We start from the raw sequence: 20,536 nt of genomic DNA, 5'->3' as shown, positions 1-20,536 counted from the left end.
CTCTCCCTCTACATCTATCTCCGCGTATATCCGCCGAAAACTGGAGTAAATTTGCGTCTTAAATACTGCACTGCAATCGCTCTATAAGCATGTACAGTAAAAATGCTTTCTGAAATCTCCGTGTTTCTTTCCAAAATATTGACCATATCCTCTAGAACTAGAACCCCATCCATGCATCAAATGCTCCGGGGAGAAAATTAGGGTTTTCTCTGTGTTTTTTTCGGTGGATGCGATGACGAGGAGTAGCGGGTCAGGGGCTTGCCTCAGGATCTGCTTGCTTCTGTTTGCTGCGTCATCTGCTATCTATTTTTGTGCCCCTCCTCTCATCTCTTTGATTCAAAACTCCCTCAATATTTCATCTAATTCTCGCTCTTGCGACTCCTGTAATTGTGATTGCCCAGCCCCTCAATCTCTACTCAAGATTGCACCTGGTAACCATCTTCTTTCTCTTTTTCTTCTATTCTATTTTCCCATTTCATTGTTATTGTTGCTTCCCCTCTCTTTGTTATTGTTGCTTCCGATTTCTTTGTTATTGTTGCTTTTCATTTACTGTGATTGTTTTGCTGTTTCTGCGCTTTTGTTTCAATTTTTTTCGAGTATTAGGAGTTTGTAATTTCTTTGTAGGCAATAGTATTTGGGTTTCTTTATTTGAGTTTTTGGTATGTATTTGGAGTGGGTCATAGCTTGCCTTGGTGGTGAATTCAGGTAGTATTTACTGATTTCTTAGGTGATTTTTATGTCTTATGTTATTGTGCTTTGGTGTCCAAGTTCAGATCTTCGTAATTATGTATAGTGGATTTAGTTTGGAGGTAGTACCTATTAATGAAGATTCTTTTGAGTTCAGATTAGAGTAGAACTGTCTGTTTGTAATTGTGAACTTTTAATTCAGTGGTTTTTTCCTTCTCCCAATTTTGTGGTTCTGGTGGTTATGCTATGATCTGGCCATCCAGGATGGCAGGAGTTTCGGTTAGTGGACTTTTAGTTTGTATTTCAACTAGAGCTCATTGGTTTTGGCAATCAATTGGTATTTTTTTGTTTTTGGCAGTAATTGGTATTTTTTTAGTTTCTTTCGAAGAAGTGAATTATCGTTAAAGTTGAAGATGAATTGCTAACCATTGGTATTTTTTTTGTTTTTGGCAATCATTGGTATTTTTTTAGCTTCTTTCGAAGAAGTGAATTTTGGTTACGTATTGATCTGGCAGAGAAATAATTGAAAATTTTTCTTTTTGTTCGAGATCTTATACAAGATGTGCACTGTTTGGTTCTCTGTGATAAAGTTGTTATTAGGCTATGAATTGATTGATTGGCCTTTATATTTTATAGATTAGTTATTGCAATACATTTTTGTAACTAATTTTGTAGTGACTCCGGTTTTGCACATTGTGACAATTTCATTAAGGATACTATAATTCTGTATGGAACGAGCAATACTACAGATTAGAAATCCCCATCGTATCTGTACAAGTCCATCTCTTTGGTACTTGACTATTTTTTCTTTGCTATTTCTATTTTACTGATTACTTTGGTAGATGCTGGTTTACATAAAAGGAAGAGTGGGCTTCCTCTTAGTTCTGATTGGAACCTTTTCACATTTCAAAACCTGTATTGGATAACAAGGACTCATGTTGGAACTCACTAGGGTCCAGAGCCTGTCAGATCTGAATAATTCACCTGAGTTTGTCACATACTCGGTGATTCCAAACAAAAGAAATATTACAGACCTACAGTATAGGGATCCAGCCAAATTTTGGCCGATTCCTATATGTTTGGTTCCAGGCGCAGTGATTGGACTCACCCAAGTTTTCCACCACTGATCAAAACTAAGGGAGAATTGGCTGCAGAAGCTTATATGCATCATCTTGTTAGAGTCTATTCACTAATTCATATGGACTTTAGTCACAGCGGGAATCCCCAATTCACTCATCAATTAAATAGGAGATTCTCTGTGCATGATGAAATCCTTTGATTTAGGATTGATGCATATTAAGAAAATGGAAATTGAAATTTTGACATTTAAGATCTATTTGAACCTCATTTCTCATGAAGCCTGCACCACATATATAGTGTGGTTTGCAGAGAAGTGGGCATCAAAGATTGAATCCTATATGCTCTTCAACTTATGATGTTTGCAGGCTTGGGAGCACTCGATAAGTGACTATCTTTGTGACTGATGTCCTTTTAAAATCTGTATGAACACACAGTTTTTGGATGCCCATTAAGAATTTATTCCTCAATTGCACAAGGTGAGCCTTCAACGTTGATGAGCGACCACTGATATTAAGTTAGTCCATGTTCCTAATATGGAAGAAATACGCCTGGGGTTCTTTATGTTTCTCCTTAAAACTCTTTACTGATGAAAATTGACTTATTTTTTTATAGTTGTATTTAGAAAAGAAGATTAATTCATCTTAGAGAAACAGTGGGATTTCTCATGAATGACCTTGAGGCCAAACATGATGCAAAAGTCCCTCGTATAAACTCCTGGGAACCACTTTGGTAAAGTAAAATGTCCTTTTATGTTTGTATGATTTGGCTTGTTTGGTGGCAAAATTTTCTCCGAGGAAATTCACTCTCTAAAAAACTCATCACCATGAACTGATTCACAAAGCCATAATCACTAGATTCACGAGAAACATATGCCTTTCTGTTTACTTCATGTGTTCCAAAATCCCTCTTTTCAGTTCTCTATGAATGGTTTGATTCCCTTAGGAGCTGGCCCTGTTGAGATGAATTTATCTAGTATTTTCGTATATGAACTTTCTTATCATAATAATGATGTGTTATGTAAGCTGAATGAGTGACATTGATGATTTTTTTTTTTTATATATATCTTTATTGTTCCTTTACCTGTTTTTTTGTGGTATTATTTGCCCACCAATTTGCATTGTCTTTTATTTTGCATTATAATATGGTACCCCAGTGAATTTCATCATTCATTTATGACCAGAAAGCTTTGCATAATTGATCTGCTCCCTTCCTAGTATTTCTTCCATTGTTTTCATTTATGGGTATTGAGATGTACCTTTTCTCTCATGTTTTAACTCTTCATTTCTCTTATCATGTTGCAGGGCTGATCAACCTTTCATTCACAGGTTTGTTCTCGTCACAGCCTTATTCTTTAGCTTTTGGACAACCGTATAGATATGACACTAGATCATCAAGTTGTTCAATTTGACTTGTGCTGATGTACTATATTTGCAAGAGTCAGTCTAGTATTACTTATTTCTATACTTTCTTCATTTTTTTCTCTTTTTGAGGCTATCAATGCATAGTAGTTTTACGTTGACGACACACATATTTTGGGACACTCAATTGTAAACCTTTTGTAGGCGCAATAAATTGATAGGCTTGCCTGAACACATGATATTTGCATCACTTGGAATAGAGATTTCAATAGCACTCCAGTAGACTTGACGATTATCTCTCGTGCATATGAGGTGTTTATGTATGTTCTTTCCATCTGGAGGTACTAGAATGAAATGAATAACGAGTCTCATTTACATCTCTCTCTCTCTCTCTCTCTCTCCCCATTTCCTTTTATTTCTCTAAGAGTATCATACTTTTCTTTTCACTTTGTTGGTTTCTTTAAAGGCACGTTGTTTCATGTGAAAATATTTCCTATGTGAAAATATTTCCCTGGAAATATTTTCATGTGAAAGAATTCCCTCATGTAGTTAGGTGTGGGAATATTTTCGCACCAATTGGTCCCAGTACATCTTTTCACACCAATTGACAGCTAATTGGTGTGAAAATATTCCGACACCTAACAGCATAAGGGAATTTTTTCACATGAAAATACTTCATGGGAAATATCTTCATGCAAACCAAACATACCAAATTCCTTTGATTATTTTGGCATTATGGTGTGCTTTCTAGTTTTGCATTGTGGATCTTTTTGTAATTATTTAGTTCCCAAATTTTATGTCAAACTTAAGCAGTTGCCTTCCACTGTAGAAATATGGCAAGATTTTCATTGGAATATGAAAAAGATACCATATTATGATTTCTATGGTCTTTAGGTGAATCAAGAAGTCCTTTCTTTGAGAGTTACTTGGAATATTAACATAATGAAGTTCACTTATAATGATAAGATATAATTCTCATATTTATTCTTTTCGTTTGAAATCTTGAGGTGATGGATAGCTAGTACAATGAGTTTTTCCTCATTCATTCTGCATTCCAGCTTGTGATGACGAAAATCAGATTTGATTGAACTGAACCTATGTAATCTAATCAGATCATTGGATTGATCAGTCTTAGAAGCCTTTTGATATTGTTTTGATGTCTGCTACTGCAGATTTTATTGACTTCTAATTTGGCTGCTGGATAATCTTGAACTTTTGTCCTTTGGGAATGTCTTGAGATGAAACTTTCTACAATGAAGACCTATTGTGCTTGTAGATTTAAATTTAGGGTGTTGTTACTCCCCTTATGGAGCATTCCCTTTTAATACAAAAGCTTTTCAAGTAAGAGCACTTTTTGTCATTAGTGAGCGTAGAATATATAATTTTGGAATATGATAATGATATTTTTTGGTTGTGGAAAGGCAATTAACTCTCCATGTAGGTAATGTGACAACCAATGTGGGTGATGTTATTCCCCTATGATAGTTAATAAATATTTTTGTCTCTACCAAAAATTTCTACTTTAGCCTTGATTAATTTTCCAAAATACCAATAGACAAAAAGTTACTTATATTGGGGAGTAGGGTATCGGATGTCCAAAATGTTGAGTAGGCTCAGAGAATTCACCATCAAGGGAGTAGGCTAACAAAACTCTTCTATTTACAATGAAGTAGTTAGTTAATGAGAGAAGCTTCTAACTACACTTTATGGAGGCACACAACTTTCAGTGTATTCTTACTATAAACTAATGAGAATCTTGGATACTCACGGGGATATTGGTGGTAGAAGTAAGGAATAGAAGGAGCTTGGGAGGGAATAATAATCTTTGTAGGTGTTGCTTGTTACAAGCTCTGACACAACCTATGTTACAAGCACACAGACGTGTGTCTCACTGTGTTTGACAGGACACATCGTTGTCAGTAGAGTGTTATACATCGCTTTTGACGTACTTGCATCCCCGAGACGCATAAGGAGATAACAAGTAATAACCTGGTCCTGTCGTTACCCAAGACACCGCCAGACCGTTGGAATACTACAAAATAAGCCTAAAACTGGGCAACCTTTGAAAGAGTACTGAAACGGCTTCAAAAGGCATGAAAATGGTAGTTTGGGATGCCCGAAGGACGCTCACAAAGTTTCGTTACGTTCTGATAAGTTTTGATATGATCACGACGAAACTCGATTCTCAAATTCAGTTCCTATCATGCTGAAAAAGGACCTTATAACTACAACCCTATTTTCTGGGCCTCAAAACATTACCAGACCACTGCCATTAGATCCGGAACGTTGAAGAACCCCCAGGGACCAAATTTGGGCTCAATCAGACCTTCTAGGACCATTATGGGCCCAACTTACCATAAAATGGTGGGTTTTACACTATTGCGGTGCAGCCTCGGTGAACTGATTTCCATTTATGGTAACTATGTTTTCCCAGTTCAGGATGATTTTCGAATGCTCATAACTTGCTTGTTTTGAGTCATAACATGCTCAAATTTGGACACAAGCTAGGTCTCCATGACCCGATCGTTTTTAACATATGGCACGTGTCATGACGTGGCCCGAAACAAGAGAATTTCTAGAGAAAAAATGAGCTCGAAAGCTTAAAAATCAGATTTTACGCAAGAAGACATCCCATACTTCGTGAAGGCATAACTAGAGATCCCGGTGTCGGATCGTCACAAAAAAGGGTCCGTTGCGTCTGTATTGTGAAGGGCTACAATTTGGTATAGTTTTTGTGCACAATTGGAAGCCGGATAGTGTGAATTTCATGGTTGAAAATGCAAGATTTTTTGGTCGTTGGAATCCCATTTTTCGACGACTTCCCAAATTTGGAATATGCTTAAACACAAACCACATCGGACGAAATTGAGTGCAAAATGATTGTGACAATGTCCTCTTCAATTTGTGATCGAAATGAGGACTTAGAATGTTATAAATCGTACCAGATTGGTGGTCGAAGCTTATGGACATGGCCAGATTTTTGGTTCTTCATGAAAAATTCGTTTCAAGACGATCAAAGGGCTTCAAAATGTTCGTGATAAATAAAGCATTGACTCTACGACTGTTGATCGCTCGAATTACCGCAACAAACGTCCGGAAAGCTCCCGAAGTTTAGCAATGGCAAGAGGCCCTTCATAGAGTGATGGTTTTGTCATTTGCTCAAAAGAATTAAGGGGTATTTTGGTCCAAAAATGAAATTTTATTTTAATTCATTTAATATGTAATTTTCCACAATTGCTCTTTCTTCTTTCTGTCGCTCTCTACACTTCCCTTTCCTGCATCCAAGCCTAGGGTCGCACCTAGCTGTGGCCCCAATTTTGTTTAGACTTCTTTCTCTCTCTTTCCCCTTGTTGCACACAGACGCCCAGGGCCACACCTACCAGTGGCCCCAGATCTACCCACTCTCCCCTATCTCTTTGCTCCCCTCTCTTTCCCCCTTGTTGCACGCAGAAGCTCAGGGTCGCACTTGACAGCGGCCCCAGCTCTGCTCACCCTCTCTTCTCTTTTTGCTTTCCTCTCTTTCCCCTTGTTTCACACATATGCTCAGGGCCGTACCTAACAGCAGCCTCGGCTCTTTAACTCGACATTTCTCTTCTCTACGTTCCCCTCTCTCGTTTCTGAGCCCGGGCCACACCTGCGTGCGAGCCCAGCTCACCCAGCTCACCCTCTCACTCATCCCAGGCACGAAGCCGCACCTAAGGGCGAAAATTGCGTCCCCCTTATTGCCTCGATCCCCTTCAAACCCCTTGTCAATCTTGAGCCTGCACCTAGAGGCAGGCTCGGTCATTTCCCCCTTTTTGTTACCCTCTTGTCCTTCTTCTCTCATTTGTGTTTGAACCCGGGCTCGCACCATAGTGTGAACGCGACTCCTTCTCCTACTTGCCCTGTGAACACGACTCCTTCTCCTACTTGCCTCTTGTCTTATCCCCCCAACCCTCCAAACCCATTCCTAATCTAAGTGGGCCCCATCTTTTTACCTCATTGAACCTATTTCTTTCCACACATTCTAGCAACCTTGATCTTTACAACCCCTCGCCTAATTCCATCCCCTTGTATTGGTAGCTTCTTCCATCACTTGAGCATTTGACTTGGTGCCATTTAGAGTTGTTTTAAGAGTTTTATCTCTCGGACCGCTGCTCTAACTTCCATTCCGTACAATCGAGTTGAGTTGCAAGAGATATTGATGCTCTTGCCCGCGCTCACTCGGGTGGGGTCACCTTGAGTTAGCATTTCATAGAGTTCTGACTCTTTGACTGCTCTAATCACGGGCTTAATGACGCCAAAGTTGTAAGAAGCTTCCATCACTCTCCTTTCTTCATCATCTCTTTGCCAGTCACCCACTCAATTACACCATTAAATAGGAGTGTTTTCATTCGAATGCCTATAGCAATTTTGAGATAAAGAACCGAGATGAAGTGTTGAGTTCGAGAAGGGTTCGCATCCAAACTGTGCTGCCAAACAGCTGGAGGGCTTCGTAATTGTTCTAAGAGGGCAACTGCCCGGGCGTATCCCCAAACCCCAAACAGCGAGGTAGGCGTTTGAACGCATCCTTGTCTATTAAAATCTTTCTCATTGTTGGTTCCTATCCACGCAAAAGAGCGCATGCGCATGCTAGAGAAGCTCGTAGGCCCTTGCGGTTGTTCGAGAGAGGGTTTTCCCCATCCCGCGAAAACCCAGCCCCGACCAAGTAGAGCTCTTTTGACAATGATGCATCAGACATGGCATGTCTTTAATCTGTACAACATGGACATGTTGATGTGTCTGCTCATGGGATGCCTGTAGATTTTCATGTAAATGCAATAAAATTTGATTAAAATTAGACAGGCAACTCCAAAATCTAGAAAAGCATGCGGATGTCTAGCAATATGTGACTAAAATTTTGGAGTATCTAAGTTTAGATGTGATTGTCGAAATGGATGTGTCTATAATTTGGAAAACATGTTGATATCTAACACATCATGGTCGTGTTAGACACATAAAGGTTCAAGGTATGCTTGCTGATACTTGCTAGAAGCATTGGCAGGTTTGGTGACATTAAGACGTGCACAAATTGTGTCTTTTACTCATGGAAGGTCCTGGAGAGAGGACAAGGAAGAACATGAGAGACAGAGAAAAGGGGGAGTCGGGACCGCTGCCTATCTCAGCTAAGGCTGAGGTAGTAGTTAGTAGGAATGAACTAATACGTTTCAATATCAATAAAGAAAGAAGAAGTCTTTCTTTCCCCATTTTTTCTTACAACATAACAATGGAACGCTGCTTTTTCGAACAGGACATCCATTTGAATTCTGATTTGTGTTCTGATCCAATAGGTTTATCTCTTTATGGTTCTAGTACCAATAATTCTGGGGATGGATTCGGTTCTCTCAAATTGAGAATTACAAAGAAACATACCGAGGAAAAGCATAGAATTGCAAGCAGATTTGTGAATTCATTCCTCACTTGCAAAGATTTATTTGGAGGGAGGAGGAATCCTGTCATACGAGTCTGGTATTAGAGCTAGGTCATTTAGAAAGTTGTTTTGTAACTTTTGTTTTATGTCTTGTATATGCTCTAGGATGTGTGGTATAGTTAAAACAATGGATCTTCAGGAACCAAGATGAGGTTCACTTATACAAATAATGTACCATGCCTATAGCATGTGCAATACTTCAACTCCAATTTTTAAATGTTAATTTAATGGTTGTGCCAAAGGATGGTGGTATCTATAGGTGTAACAGGCTTAGGGTACTTTTTAAGGGACCACATATTATTGAATGTTGTCAATGGTTGGAAGAGACTTCTCAATTTTGTATGTGGTTCATAGGGACTCCTTAATTTTGTTGGTGGCTCAAGGGACTCCTCATTTTTGTGGAAACTGGAATATAGGGGAGATTTTGATTGTTAGGTACCACATTTTTTTTTTTTCTGAGAACTATTGTTAGGTACCACTTATGTTCCTAGTTGGAAAAATCTGTTGCATGATAACTTGGCCATTGTGGTTGCAAATGGAAAAGTTGGCAACCGGAAGTCTACGGCACCTTAAGTTTCATTCGTCTTTCCTATAACCTATCTTCATTGTGATTACAGATAAAACATGTGAGGATTGGGTGACAAACTGGATTTTGCACTCCAGAATAATTAACATGTCTATTTATCAAAAGGACAATAAATAGCCTCAGTCGTATCAAAACAGTTTAAGAACTTGTTCCCTCAAGCAGAAATGTTGAAATCCATGATCTTAGGAGGGAAAGGAACTGCAAGAATGTGACGAGCTGATGAAGACCATCTGAACAATGTTTTATTCTTTTCTCACTCATGTAGTCCGAAATTTTGAATTTTCTAGTGGGTGAAAACGGAGAGATGGAAAAAACTTGGGAGTCCAGAAAGGGGGAAGTAAGAAAAATGACATGTTTAGGGGTCTAATCTGAGTGAACTAAGTTTTCAAAAGCAAGAAAAAGGACTAAGATTCTAAGAAGCAGAAATGAAAATGGAATGGAGTAAAATAAATCATGGGTTGCAGGGACAAAGTGAATGTGATGTGAAGAATCTTTCTTTTCGAAGTAGGAAAGAACACAACTCGTGGTAATCGAGCTTGAAGCTCAAGATGCAGTTAGACTATATGAAATGATTGACATCTAACAACATGAGATCAAACTGCTGGCAAAGTAAGCTTCCTGAACCCTCGAAGTTCATGATGCAAGAGGGCGGATCTCATTGGTTGATAATTTCTTGCCCTTGGTCTCATGAAGCCTCAATGTCCATGTTTGAGGTTAAATGGGTGGTGATAAGGTGGTTTTTGTTTAAAACCAGATTTGAACAAAAAGGGGTAATTTGTTAAATTGGTGGGATTGCTTTTCCTATTTCGTTCTAAATGAGGAAAAAATGGATTTTGTTGAATTGGTGGTTAGCGTTTTCTTTTCTATTAGTTTAAACAAGAAATTTGGAGTTTGGTGGTGATGAGGAAGGCAATGCCATATATAGGATGTTATAGTGAGAAATTTCTTCCTTAGAAAACTCTCTTGAGCGGTAATTCTCTGAGGGGTTTCCGAAGTTCTTATTGTATTGGAAAATGGTGGGAAATCTTGTGGAAAATTAATTAAAAAAAAGAGATTAATGGAAAAAGATAAAAATAAATAAAATTGTGAAAAATGAGAAAATCTGTTTCCCTATACGCATTTTAAATTCAGCATGGATACACTTTCTTTTATATATTTTTATTTTTAGTAAAGTCTTAGTTTATAGTACCACAATATCTTCATTAAGCATAAATGTATCTATCAAAAAATGGATGGCAAAAATTATTTAGGAGTACAATTTTTGTTTTTTTAAATCTTGTGTTAATGCTTTGTTTTCAATAAAAAATAGAGATATTAGTCATTAGGAGTTTTGGAACCCCCATCCCAACAGGTGTAGCGACTCTCAACCCAAGAGGAGGTTTATTGGATATCTTAAAAAGATCAAGAGGAGGTTCATGGGATTTCTCACAAAGATCATAGGTGGGCTTTGAAGTTTTGACATGTTGATGGGGCAAGATTTCTTGCTCTCAGTTGTACCCTTTCTTGGTTTGGGAGCTTCATTCTGCTCCTATTCAATAATATTTCTTATGAAATGGAAATTTCTATATGATTGTGGCTAAACTGTGTGAACTTTCCCACTGCCTTGGAAATACCATGCTTAAACAAGGAAACCGTAGCATTCTATAAACCAACCTCCAAACAAAGCTTTGCAAAGATAAGATGAGAGAGAGAGAGAGAGAGAGAGAGAGAGAAAGATCCTTCTAAACAGCCAAAAAAAAAGAAAAGAAAAGAAAAAAAGGTGGTAAGTTCGATAATTTGCAACAAGACAAGTGACCACTCTATGATCCTTGTTTCATCGGTACCCAGATCTCTAACTCAAGTTTAAATGCAGATTGTGGGAAACATGATCCGGACCTCAACAGCGAAATGGGGAAGCAATTTGTTGATCTATTGACAGAGGAATTGAAGCTTCAAGAGACCGTGGCCGAAGAGAATAGTCATCATATGAACTCCACATTGTTAGAAGCCAAAAGAATAGCATCTCAGTATCAGAAAGAAGCTCAAAAGTGCATTTCTGCAACTGAAACGTGCGAAGAAGCAAGAGAAAGATCAGAGGCAGCCTTGATAAAGGAGAGGAAGCTCACCTCTCTATGGGAGAAAAGAGCTCGCCAGATGGGTTACCATGGTGAGTAGTGAAACAATGAGTTGTTTTAGTGGGTTAGAAATTTTTCGTTCTTCGAGATTTTCGGGTTCTATAATTTTGTTTCACTTGGGTAGGTTGCGTGTTAAATATATGGTATATACTTGTAATTTCTGGTAATGAGTATATAGGGAAACATATGTAATTTTATAAAAAGTTTTGTTCTTTTTCTTATCTTGTTTCTCCTTTTCTGGATAACTAAGTTTTACTACCACCCTTGGACGCTGTATTGAAATGAGAGAAATTCTCGAGATGCAAAATTGCATGTCATCGAATAAAAAAGAAATGAGAAGGAAATGTAGGATTCATATGTGTCATAGTTGATAATATGATTTGCTATAAGGTGCAATGGTTATGAGAATGATTTTTTTTTTTTATATTAAATGAGCAGTTTGCTCCTAACCGTAATATATTTGTCATGGATTTATTGGATCTTATATTTTCACCCTGAAATATTCATAGAAATTATTTACCAAAAAGTATTTCAGACTTTGCAGTATATTTTATCACGAATCATGTTGTTACTGAACCATAATGCATAAAATTGATCCAATGCATTTAAAAGGAAGTTAGTTACTTAATGAGAACAGGTTCTTGTCAGGGCACCTGTGCCACATGAGACGTCGGGTTCCATTCTCACCAGGTCAGGCATACACAATAGGTCCACCCTAGGAAGTACTGGCCATTCGTTAGTTTTATTTTTTATTTTTTATTGGGTAGTTCAATGGGATGTGGTCCTTTATTTGATAATTTATTCTTATTTTTTTAGATGATCAATATTTATTTAGGTTTGTTAATTTCTACGGCCCCTCATTGGGTATGGTCTATGAACAGCCTTATCATGGATGGGGCTGGGGGAGGGGCGAATGCAAAGCAAACTAAGCCTATACGGCGACTTATCATACGAAATGCACGTCCGGCTTTATCTAAGAAGGGCAGTCCTCTTTTTACAGTGGAGGGCATTCATCGGGTAATGTTTTGTGTGAAACATCTATTTGAGTAACTTAGAAACTTGTTAAATGACCCTAAAAATTAGGGCACGGACATCGTGTTTTGTGATATAGTTTCCAAATTGGCCCAGTCCGACCATATAGACCACTGGTGTTGTAGCTAGCTTGTTTTCAAGGGAAAATAGATTTTTTGTTGAAAATAGGTCAATATTGGATTAATTTTGATTGGTCTGATTGATTTGTTTTTTTTGAGCTAAACAAATCAAATGAAGTTGAATTTTTTTTTAGGAAATATAATTTATATTTTAAACTATTAGTAATATTTTTTATGTTTTTAAAATTTAGTCTAAACAATTCAACTGGTGGTTTGGTTGATTTTTGCTTCGACTAATTTGCTCATTAGTTCCTTGGCAGTACAATCTTCATATCATTGCTTGGCACCATTATTGGGTACAAGATTCGCTGCCCGTCCTTAGCTGTGGATTCTAGAGATGAGTCATCTTCAATGAGCCACATAGATGGTTAATTGTGTCTACTTAAGGGCATGATGGGTATTTAAGGGTATGTTTGGTTGGTGCGTAAATAGTTTTTTAAGAAAAATATTTACATATATAAACACGAGTAATGATTCTATGAGACCCTCCCATATCCATGTGTGTAGGATCTCAAAGAATCATTATTAAATTTGACACAGATCTCTAGAAAAGTCAAGTCCCATTCAAATTTAATGATGATTCTTTGAGGTCCTATACATAAGTGTGTGAGGGTCTCATAGGATCATTACTCGTATAAACACTTTGTAAGAAAAACTTTTGGAAACTTTCTTTTCACCGAGCATGTTAACATGTTTAAAAAGTATTTCGTAATGAATTATATATGTTTGGGAACCTGTTTGGTATTTAAATATATTTTGTAAATATATTAAATCTATATATACGATATTTAAATATAATATTATAACTAAAATATATAGTTATATTTATTTTAAAACTATTTAAATATTATTTTTGTATTAAATATAAAATATTATATAACATTGTGTTGTAAATATTTACATAAATAAAATATATTATATATTATATAATACAATATATCATCATCATTTTAGTCTTTTTCCAATTAATTGAAGCTGGCTATATGAATACTAGTTCTCCATATAATAAATATGTTTATATATATATTATATAAATAAATTACATTACATAAATATATTATATTATAATATATTTATAAGTATGAGATTGGTTTACATTAAGACCATTTTCCTTTGATACAAGGTGGTCACAATTTTTTACAGCCATTTGATGTGAAGTTTGATAGCTTGGATATGTCACAAAGTTCGAAAAAATTTCTAAGTCTGAGCTAGGTCAATGGAATAATTACAGCTACCCAATTTCATATTCAATGGCCAAGATTAATGTCACAAGCTTGCATCAAAGGTAAGTTATGCCATTCTATACTTTCCCTATAAATATTATATATTTATATTATTAATATATATTGAATGAATATATATTATACATAATATAATATATATTAATAATATAAATAATATATATGAAAAAAGTTGGGATTAGACCACTAACTCATATGAACATATGAGCCCAACGGTCCAGATTGAGTTTGGACCGATCTGACGATTACGACCTCACTTTAAGGTAAATATTTAATTATATATATATATAAATATATATATATATATATATATATATATATATATATATATATATATATATATATATATATATATATATATATATATATATATATATATTTGAAAAATTATTCCCAATGCTTTTAGGCGAAAATAAAAAGTGATTTCGTCTACTCTCATCACCATCCAAAATTCATCGTACGATCACGATTGTCTGGTAGTCTTTCATTTTTCATTTTTTTTCTACTAATTGGAATCACCTGAAATTTGAAGCACGTATACATCTTAGTGATGCGTACCTAATAAAATTGGAAAAAAATAATAATAATTAATTGACCAAAATACCCCCGAAACTTTTTAGGGGTATTTTGGTCAATTTTTTATGTAAAATATTTTTTTTGATATTTTTCGTAGATTTGGCTATTTTTTATGAATACACGTGCAAATTTCAGGTCATTCCGATTTGTAGATAAAAAATGAAAAATGAAATACTATCAGACAATCGTGACTGTGTGATGAACTTTGAACGATGATGAGAGTAGGAGAAATTACTGTTCATTTTCACCTATAGGCATTTTGTAGTATCTTCATATATATATATATATATGTATATATATATATAACCTTAAACAATCCAATTAAGGCGCACCTTAAAATTTTATCATAACATGTAATTTTGTTGTAAAAAATTCTTAGTATTATCTTAAAATCTATTTTCATTCATAATTAGAAAATTTTAAATTCCAAAAATGGTTAAAATCAAGTAGATCTATAAATATATGAAAATCTTGAAAATAGAGGATAATGTGCTTCAAGATGCACTATTTTCGATATTTATAAACTTTTTTTTTTTCATATTCATAGATCTCGATGTCGAGATGATTGATTAGAGGGCTTATTTAACGTTAAAACAACATTCTATATGCACATTTTATAATGTATTTATGACTTGTCTAGTGGGATGATCGTTGAGATTTCATATGCACATTTTCTTGAGGTAGAGTTCCTCAAAGGTAGAGTGATCCATGGGAAAGCTGATTTCTAAACCTCCGGCCTTGCTTGTAGCCCAGCTCAGGCAAAGTACTTGACCACCTAAGTCATTTACCTGTTTAAATGAAATTTTCAGTAACAACTTGAAAAACATAAGGCTAGCCTAATAACCAGAGGGTTAACTCAGAAGGAAGACATAAACTACTTAGACACATCATTACCTATTGCAAAACTTCTATCCATTAGGATAATGCTCTCTATCATCACCCATTTATATTTTAAGCTCCATTAGATGGATATCAAGACAACCTTGATGAAGAATTAGAGGAGGAAATTAATTTGTGACAACCTGATAGATATTTAGACTCTTTAAGTCCCTCTCTGTTTCAAAACTACCTTTGAGAGGGTGGTCTATGAAATTCCATGATGTACTGACCAAACACAATTTTAAGCCCTATGAGGATGATTGTTGTATATATATATTAAAGTCAGTGGGAGTGATATAGTATTCTTAAAACTATATGGGGTCAATATTGCCAGTAACTTACTAGGAACCAATATTATCATAAATAGATCAGCTAGATTGCTTCATATGTTATATTGCACGAAAGTATTAAAAAAAATTTAGATGATTAAATAGTAACAGTAGATAGGAGAGTCAAACTAGAACGTGTCCCAAAGATGATGAGGAAAGAGCATATATGGAAAAGAGTGCGCAACATACGTGTTGTGGTATATAACTTACCTAAAGAAACATGCTAGATTTGGCATTTACCCAAAGTATGATTGATAGATTTCAGGGTAACCCAAAGATAGAATATTGGATAATTGTCATGTATGGAGATGCCATAGATCTGCTTGCACTTTGATATACTGATTACTAGGGTGATTTGGATGAATAAAAATATGCCTCTGAATATTTTTTAATGTGTGGAGGAGGAGCAGTATCGTGTACGAAACAAAATATAGTTAATGGATTCATAATATGTGGCAGCCGCTCTGGCTATTAAAGGAGATAATAAATTTCTCAACCATATCAAATATGGGGCCATTAGCATGTGAAACCGTTAAAATTGTGTATGCTAATTAGGTAGCAATTGCAGTAGCCAAAGATGCCAGGTTTCACAAGAAGTCAAAACACGTGAGAGATAAATTCTATCATATCCAAGGGCATATAGAAGATAGTGAGGTTGATTTGGCTTATATACCCACGGAGGCTATGCATACAGACCCCATGAGAAAGGATTGGGACCTGATGTTTTTTAATGGGCATGTACTTGACATGACATTGAGAGTATATGATAATTGGGAGAGTTAATGTGGTATTAACATCTGCTTTATTTATGTGGACATCCATGAGTATAAAGGGCATAGTGTTGCCCGGGAGCATAGTATTGCTCGAGAGCATGGTGTTGCTTATATGTGAATAGTGAGAGCATAATATTGCTGGCTTTTGGATCTTAGTGTTTCTAGTGTATGTATATGAAGAGCAAAGTGTTGCTTGTATTTACTTATTCCAAGGCCTCAAAAGGGCAAGTAGGAGAATGTTGGAATTATGGCCTTTTAAGGCCTTATGTTTTTGCCAGCATGGTTCTGGGATACAGTGGGAGCGACCAGGAACACTGAGGCTTCCAAACTTTTTGCAAACTGGGAACCGAATAGGTCTGAATAACCTTGATTACATGAGGCGAGGTTCTTGGGCCGTGTTTTGAACCGAGAGGTTTGAGGGTTCTTGTTAATCAAGGTCGGTATATGAGTGCCTTATATGAGTTGAGCTAGGGCTTGGGGATTAGTGGATCCCGGTATGTTTGAGATGTTTTCTATGTATATGAAGCCTTGTGTGAGCAAAGATGGGCTTTGAGAGGATGTAAGCCCAAATCCCTTGCATGTGTGTATGGGATAGTCATAATTTAAAAAGCCATTGTGATAAGGTAAGATCCACCTATTAGAATTGTACACACGTGCTGAGAGTGGACCTCCACATCTGTAAGAGTGCATGTCCTCGGGGGAGCACCTGTAATCCACTGTACACTCAAGAGTCTGACCACCTATCGATTAACATTGATAAGTCCACTCATGTCCTGACTTAAGTTTATAACTCATGGAGCCTTGTTGAGATGATATGAGAAAGTAGTCCAGGTTTCCAGGTATGGCCCAATGGAGTACCATGTAGTCTCACCTCTTGTAAGATCTTATATTTCTAATTGGATTTATCTGATGTGTCAAAATGTGTCATTTTGATGGAAAATTATTAAAATTGTGTTCATATTTTTAGAGCATTTATGAAAATTTTATTTCAAGGAAAAGTGATTTATTAAATTTGTTATATGGTAATACCAAAATAAGGATTGTTCGCATTTGCGATGTGTATCACACAAATGACCAATTTGTACCACACGTGCAACTATTGGACTGCCATGTCATTTCCCTATGGGCATGACGTGGATGGCCCTAGGTCTTTAATGTGATGCCTTTGTTTGGATAGTGAGCATATAGTTGATATATGCCATTTTGTGTCAAATGTCTAGGGCACATGTGTGGTGGCATGTATTCATATTCGTGCATGAGTATAGGATTTTAAATTTCCAAAACTTATTTATTTGAAATTATGTGATTGGTGGTGAATTGATGTTTATAAATGAGAGCATTTGATTGGTTGTGAGAAGATAAGGGGACACATCATGACGATGATGTAATGTTCCCCATGAAAGTGACACTTCATAAAAGATGATGTGGAGTACAAGATCTCGCAAAAAGGATGGAGTGAGAGGGTGGCATGCCCCCTTATAGGAATATGCTTTTTGAACTTTGATTTTGATGGTGGTGATTAAATTTTTTCAAAATGGATGGTTATGAATTACTTAAAACAAAATTAGGGATTTGATGAAACTTTTATAATTGTGGGAAATATGGAGGTGTCTTATGGGCATGGTGAAAAGGGAGTGTATGATTATCATCAGTCATATGATAGCTACTAATGATGATCGATAAGGCTAGGTCATTAGCCTCTCTTATCCCTTTGATCACTCATTGGATGGCCAATTTTTAATCTAGGTTAAACTCCACACATGAAACCTCTATAAATAGGACCTATCCCAACGCATTTCACACTTGCTTCTTTATTATTTTCTCTCATGTTGATCAATTGCAATTTTCTTCAAGAGGGCCACACCGCAGTCTCATCTATCTTTCTCATTTCCTCTTGAAGTTGTATCTTGAGCCTCCCCTTAATGTGAGATAAGGTATACTATTGATCCCATCTTGAAAGCATGGCCGTTGAGCCCCATCACGAACTTCTCCAAGCATCCTACCTACTGTTTTTAAGAAAGTTTTGCTGCTGTAATTTAGTCATAATAGTAAGCTCACTTGCCTCATTTGATTTCCTTTCAAGCTCATTACTTGTTTCGTTTAAAAGGTTTTTATGATATATATCTTGAGGTGTAGTTTCAGGCATATTTTCTAAAACTGTTATGGACTTATGTTGCTGAAATTCTGAGCCTCTTCATCTATAACAATGAGCTCTAGGTGTGTTTTTGAAGTTTAAATGGGGGCATCTTGATCCCATCTTGTGTTGTGATGTCCAATGCAATTGTGTTGGTTGTTCAATGCAATGGTATGTATTTTGGCATAGTTTAGGAACATGTTTTTTAGATTTATTAAGAGCCTATCCTTTGTTGTAAATCTGATTTCCGTAAGCCATAATTATAAGTTATAAATATTATTTAGGGCCTTATGTTGGACTTTCCTATGCCCCATCGTTAGTAGAAGGCCATAATAGATGACCCATGTATTAAGACTAATACCTTTTGTGTCTGGTTTTAACCAGTTTTCTCTCACTTGTTCCTCTCATTGTCATATATCCCACGTGAGGTTCATTTGGCCCATGTTTGTTAGTGTGGCATCTTATTTCTGATTCTTGTGATTAGATCTGCGTCATCACCCTTGCGCTATCATTTGGGAGTGATAATAATTACCAAAACCGTTGTGCTAATTATGCGGTAATTAAGAAATAAATCGGCTTCCCAAGGCTGTGTCAAACTCATGCACATTTGGTTCTATTTGATTTTCCTTTCCCTTTTGTTCTTCTCAATATATTGTGAACTGGAAGTGTTATAATAGAGCAAAGCTCTTCATTGTAAAGTTATTATTGGAAGTTGTTTATTGGAAGATAAGTGTACTTTGTAATCTTTTTATTTTGTAGTTGTGGGATTTCCCCAAGGTTTTTGTAAGTATTTGGGAAGTAAATTGAAATTTTTTATTTTGTACAAGTGTGGAATCTCTAGTACTGCAACATCTCTCACAAAGCCATTCCGTCTTAACAACGCTCTCTTGACAACCAAGTTCCCTTCCTATTTTCCATCCTTTTTTCTAATATAGAGAAAATATCTTCATATCCCTTATTTTTAGGTTTCATTTCTTGATAAATCCAAAGTTTGAAAAGATATATTCTAATCCTCAGGCCATTTTAAACCTATTTTTTAACTTAAACAAATGTGAGAAAGATATACTCTTTCCAAACCCAATCCTTTCTGTCTCATCACTTATATACCTCAAGCTTCTCTCTTTCTCTCTCTTCCTACGTCTCTCACTCTCTCTCCTCCCGTCAAACTTAAAAAAAGCCTTTTTTTTTCTAAACCCTTCTCTCTTCCTGTTCTCTCTCCCCATCTCTCAAACCCCCCTCTTTCCATATTTAAGTATTTTTCTCTCCTAGTCCTCTCTCTCTCCCTATTCCCCATTCTTTTTCTCTCCCCATGTCTCTCTCTCTCTTCCTGTGCCATCTTCTCGATCTCTCTCCTAATCTCCCAAACCCCCCACTCTCTCTTTCTCTCCTCTTATATTTTCCCTTATTTTTTCTCTTACTGTCCTCTCTCTTTCCGTATTTTCTATTCTTTTTCTCTCCCCCTATCTCCTACTCTCTCTTCACACCCAACTCTTTCTCTACAACATAAACATTTAAAATTATTTGGAGAACAAAGATGGAGCACAAAGCTTCAATGGACGTCAGTGAATATTTTCGGAAACCACTATAGATATGGTTATCAAAAACCATTCTTTAAGCTTTCAAAGGTTCCCAAAATACATCCTCAGTGTTTTCTGATAGGTTGGCAGTCAAATCAGAGCTTTTCGATGGGTTAACAGTGAAATTGTGTTGTGCAATTTGTCTATCAAATTGATCATTGGTTGGGTTCTGCAATTTGTCTATCATGGGGAGAGAGGAATAGTTGGGGGAAGATGGGTTCACAGTCAAATTGGAGCTTTCAGATGGGTTCCCAATCAAATTGGGTTATGCAATTTTTCTATCAAATTGATCATTTGTTGGGTTCTACAATTTGTCTCTCACGGGGAGAGAGAAAGTGTTGGGGGAGCACGAGAAGAGGGAGAGTGAGAGACACGGGGAGAGAAATGGGGGAAATATGGAGAGGGATTTGGCTGATAGGGAGAGAAAACATGGGTTTGACAGATGGGGAGAGAGAAAACATGAAGGGCGAGAGGTTTAGAAAGGGAGGATGGCTCATGTCTTTTTAGATTTGTTTGGCCTAAAAAAACAAATTTAAATTAGCTCAAGGGGTTAGAAAAAATAAAATCTACAATTTTTATGCCCCAAGATATCTTTTAAAATA

At 36.3% G+C, this 20,536-nt stretch overlaps 1 protein-coding gene across 6 annotated transcripts; it reads left to right on the top strand.

The window, feature by feature from the left end:
• Positions 1-42: 42 nt before the first annotated feature.
• On the top strand, positions 43-19,183 carry NKS1 (ubiquitin-associated protein (DUF1068)). 6 transcript variants are annotated; one of them, XM_011623846.3, is made up of 5 exons: positions 43-431; positions 3,069-3,092; positions 11,013-11,306; positions 12,156-12,291; positions 18,842-19,183. In XM_011623846.3, the coding sequence occupies exons 1-5, from the start codon at positions 233-235 to the stop codon at positions 18,915-18,917; spliced, it is 729 nt and encodes a 242-aa protein (XP_011622148.1). In that variant the 5' UTR covers positions 43-232; the 3' UTR covers positions 18,918-19,183. The 6 variants fall into 6 exon arrangements, with proteins under 6 accessions (XP_011622148.1, XP_020520899.1, XP_020520900.1 ...); XM_020665240.2 differs by lacking the exon at positions 18,842-19,183 and adding an exon at positions 12,686-12,854; XM_020665241.2 differs by lacking the exon at positions 18,842-19,183 and adding an exon at positions 12,675-12,854.
• Positions 19,184-20,536: the final 1,353 nt, after the last annotated feature.

This window comes from Amborella trichopoda, chromosome 12 (genome assembly GCF_054954075.1).
Source record: "Amborella trichopoda isolate Santa Cruz 75 chromosome 12, AtrichopodaSantaCruz75HAP2 v2.0, whole genome shotgun sequence".
In the NCBI taxonomy this organism is placed as follows: domain Eukaryota; kingdom Viridiplantae; phylum Streptophyta; class Magnoliopsida; order Amborellales; family Amborellaceae; genus Amborella; species Amborella trichopoda.
The sequence above is the reverse complement of the archived record's forward strand: the minus strand, read 5'-3'. Positions and strand labels throughout refer to the sequence as shown.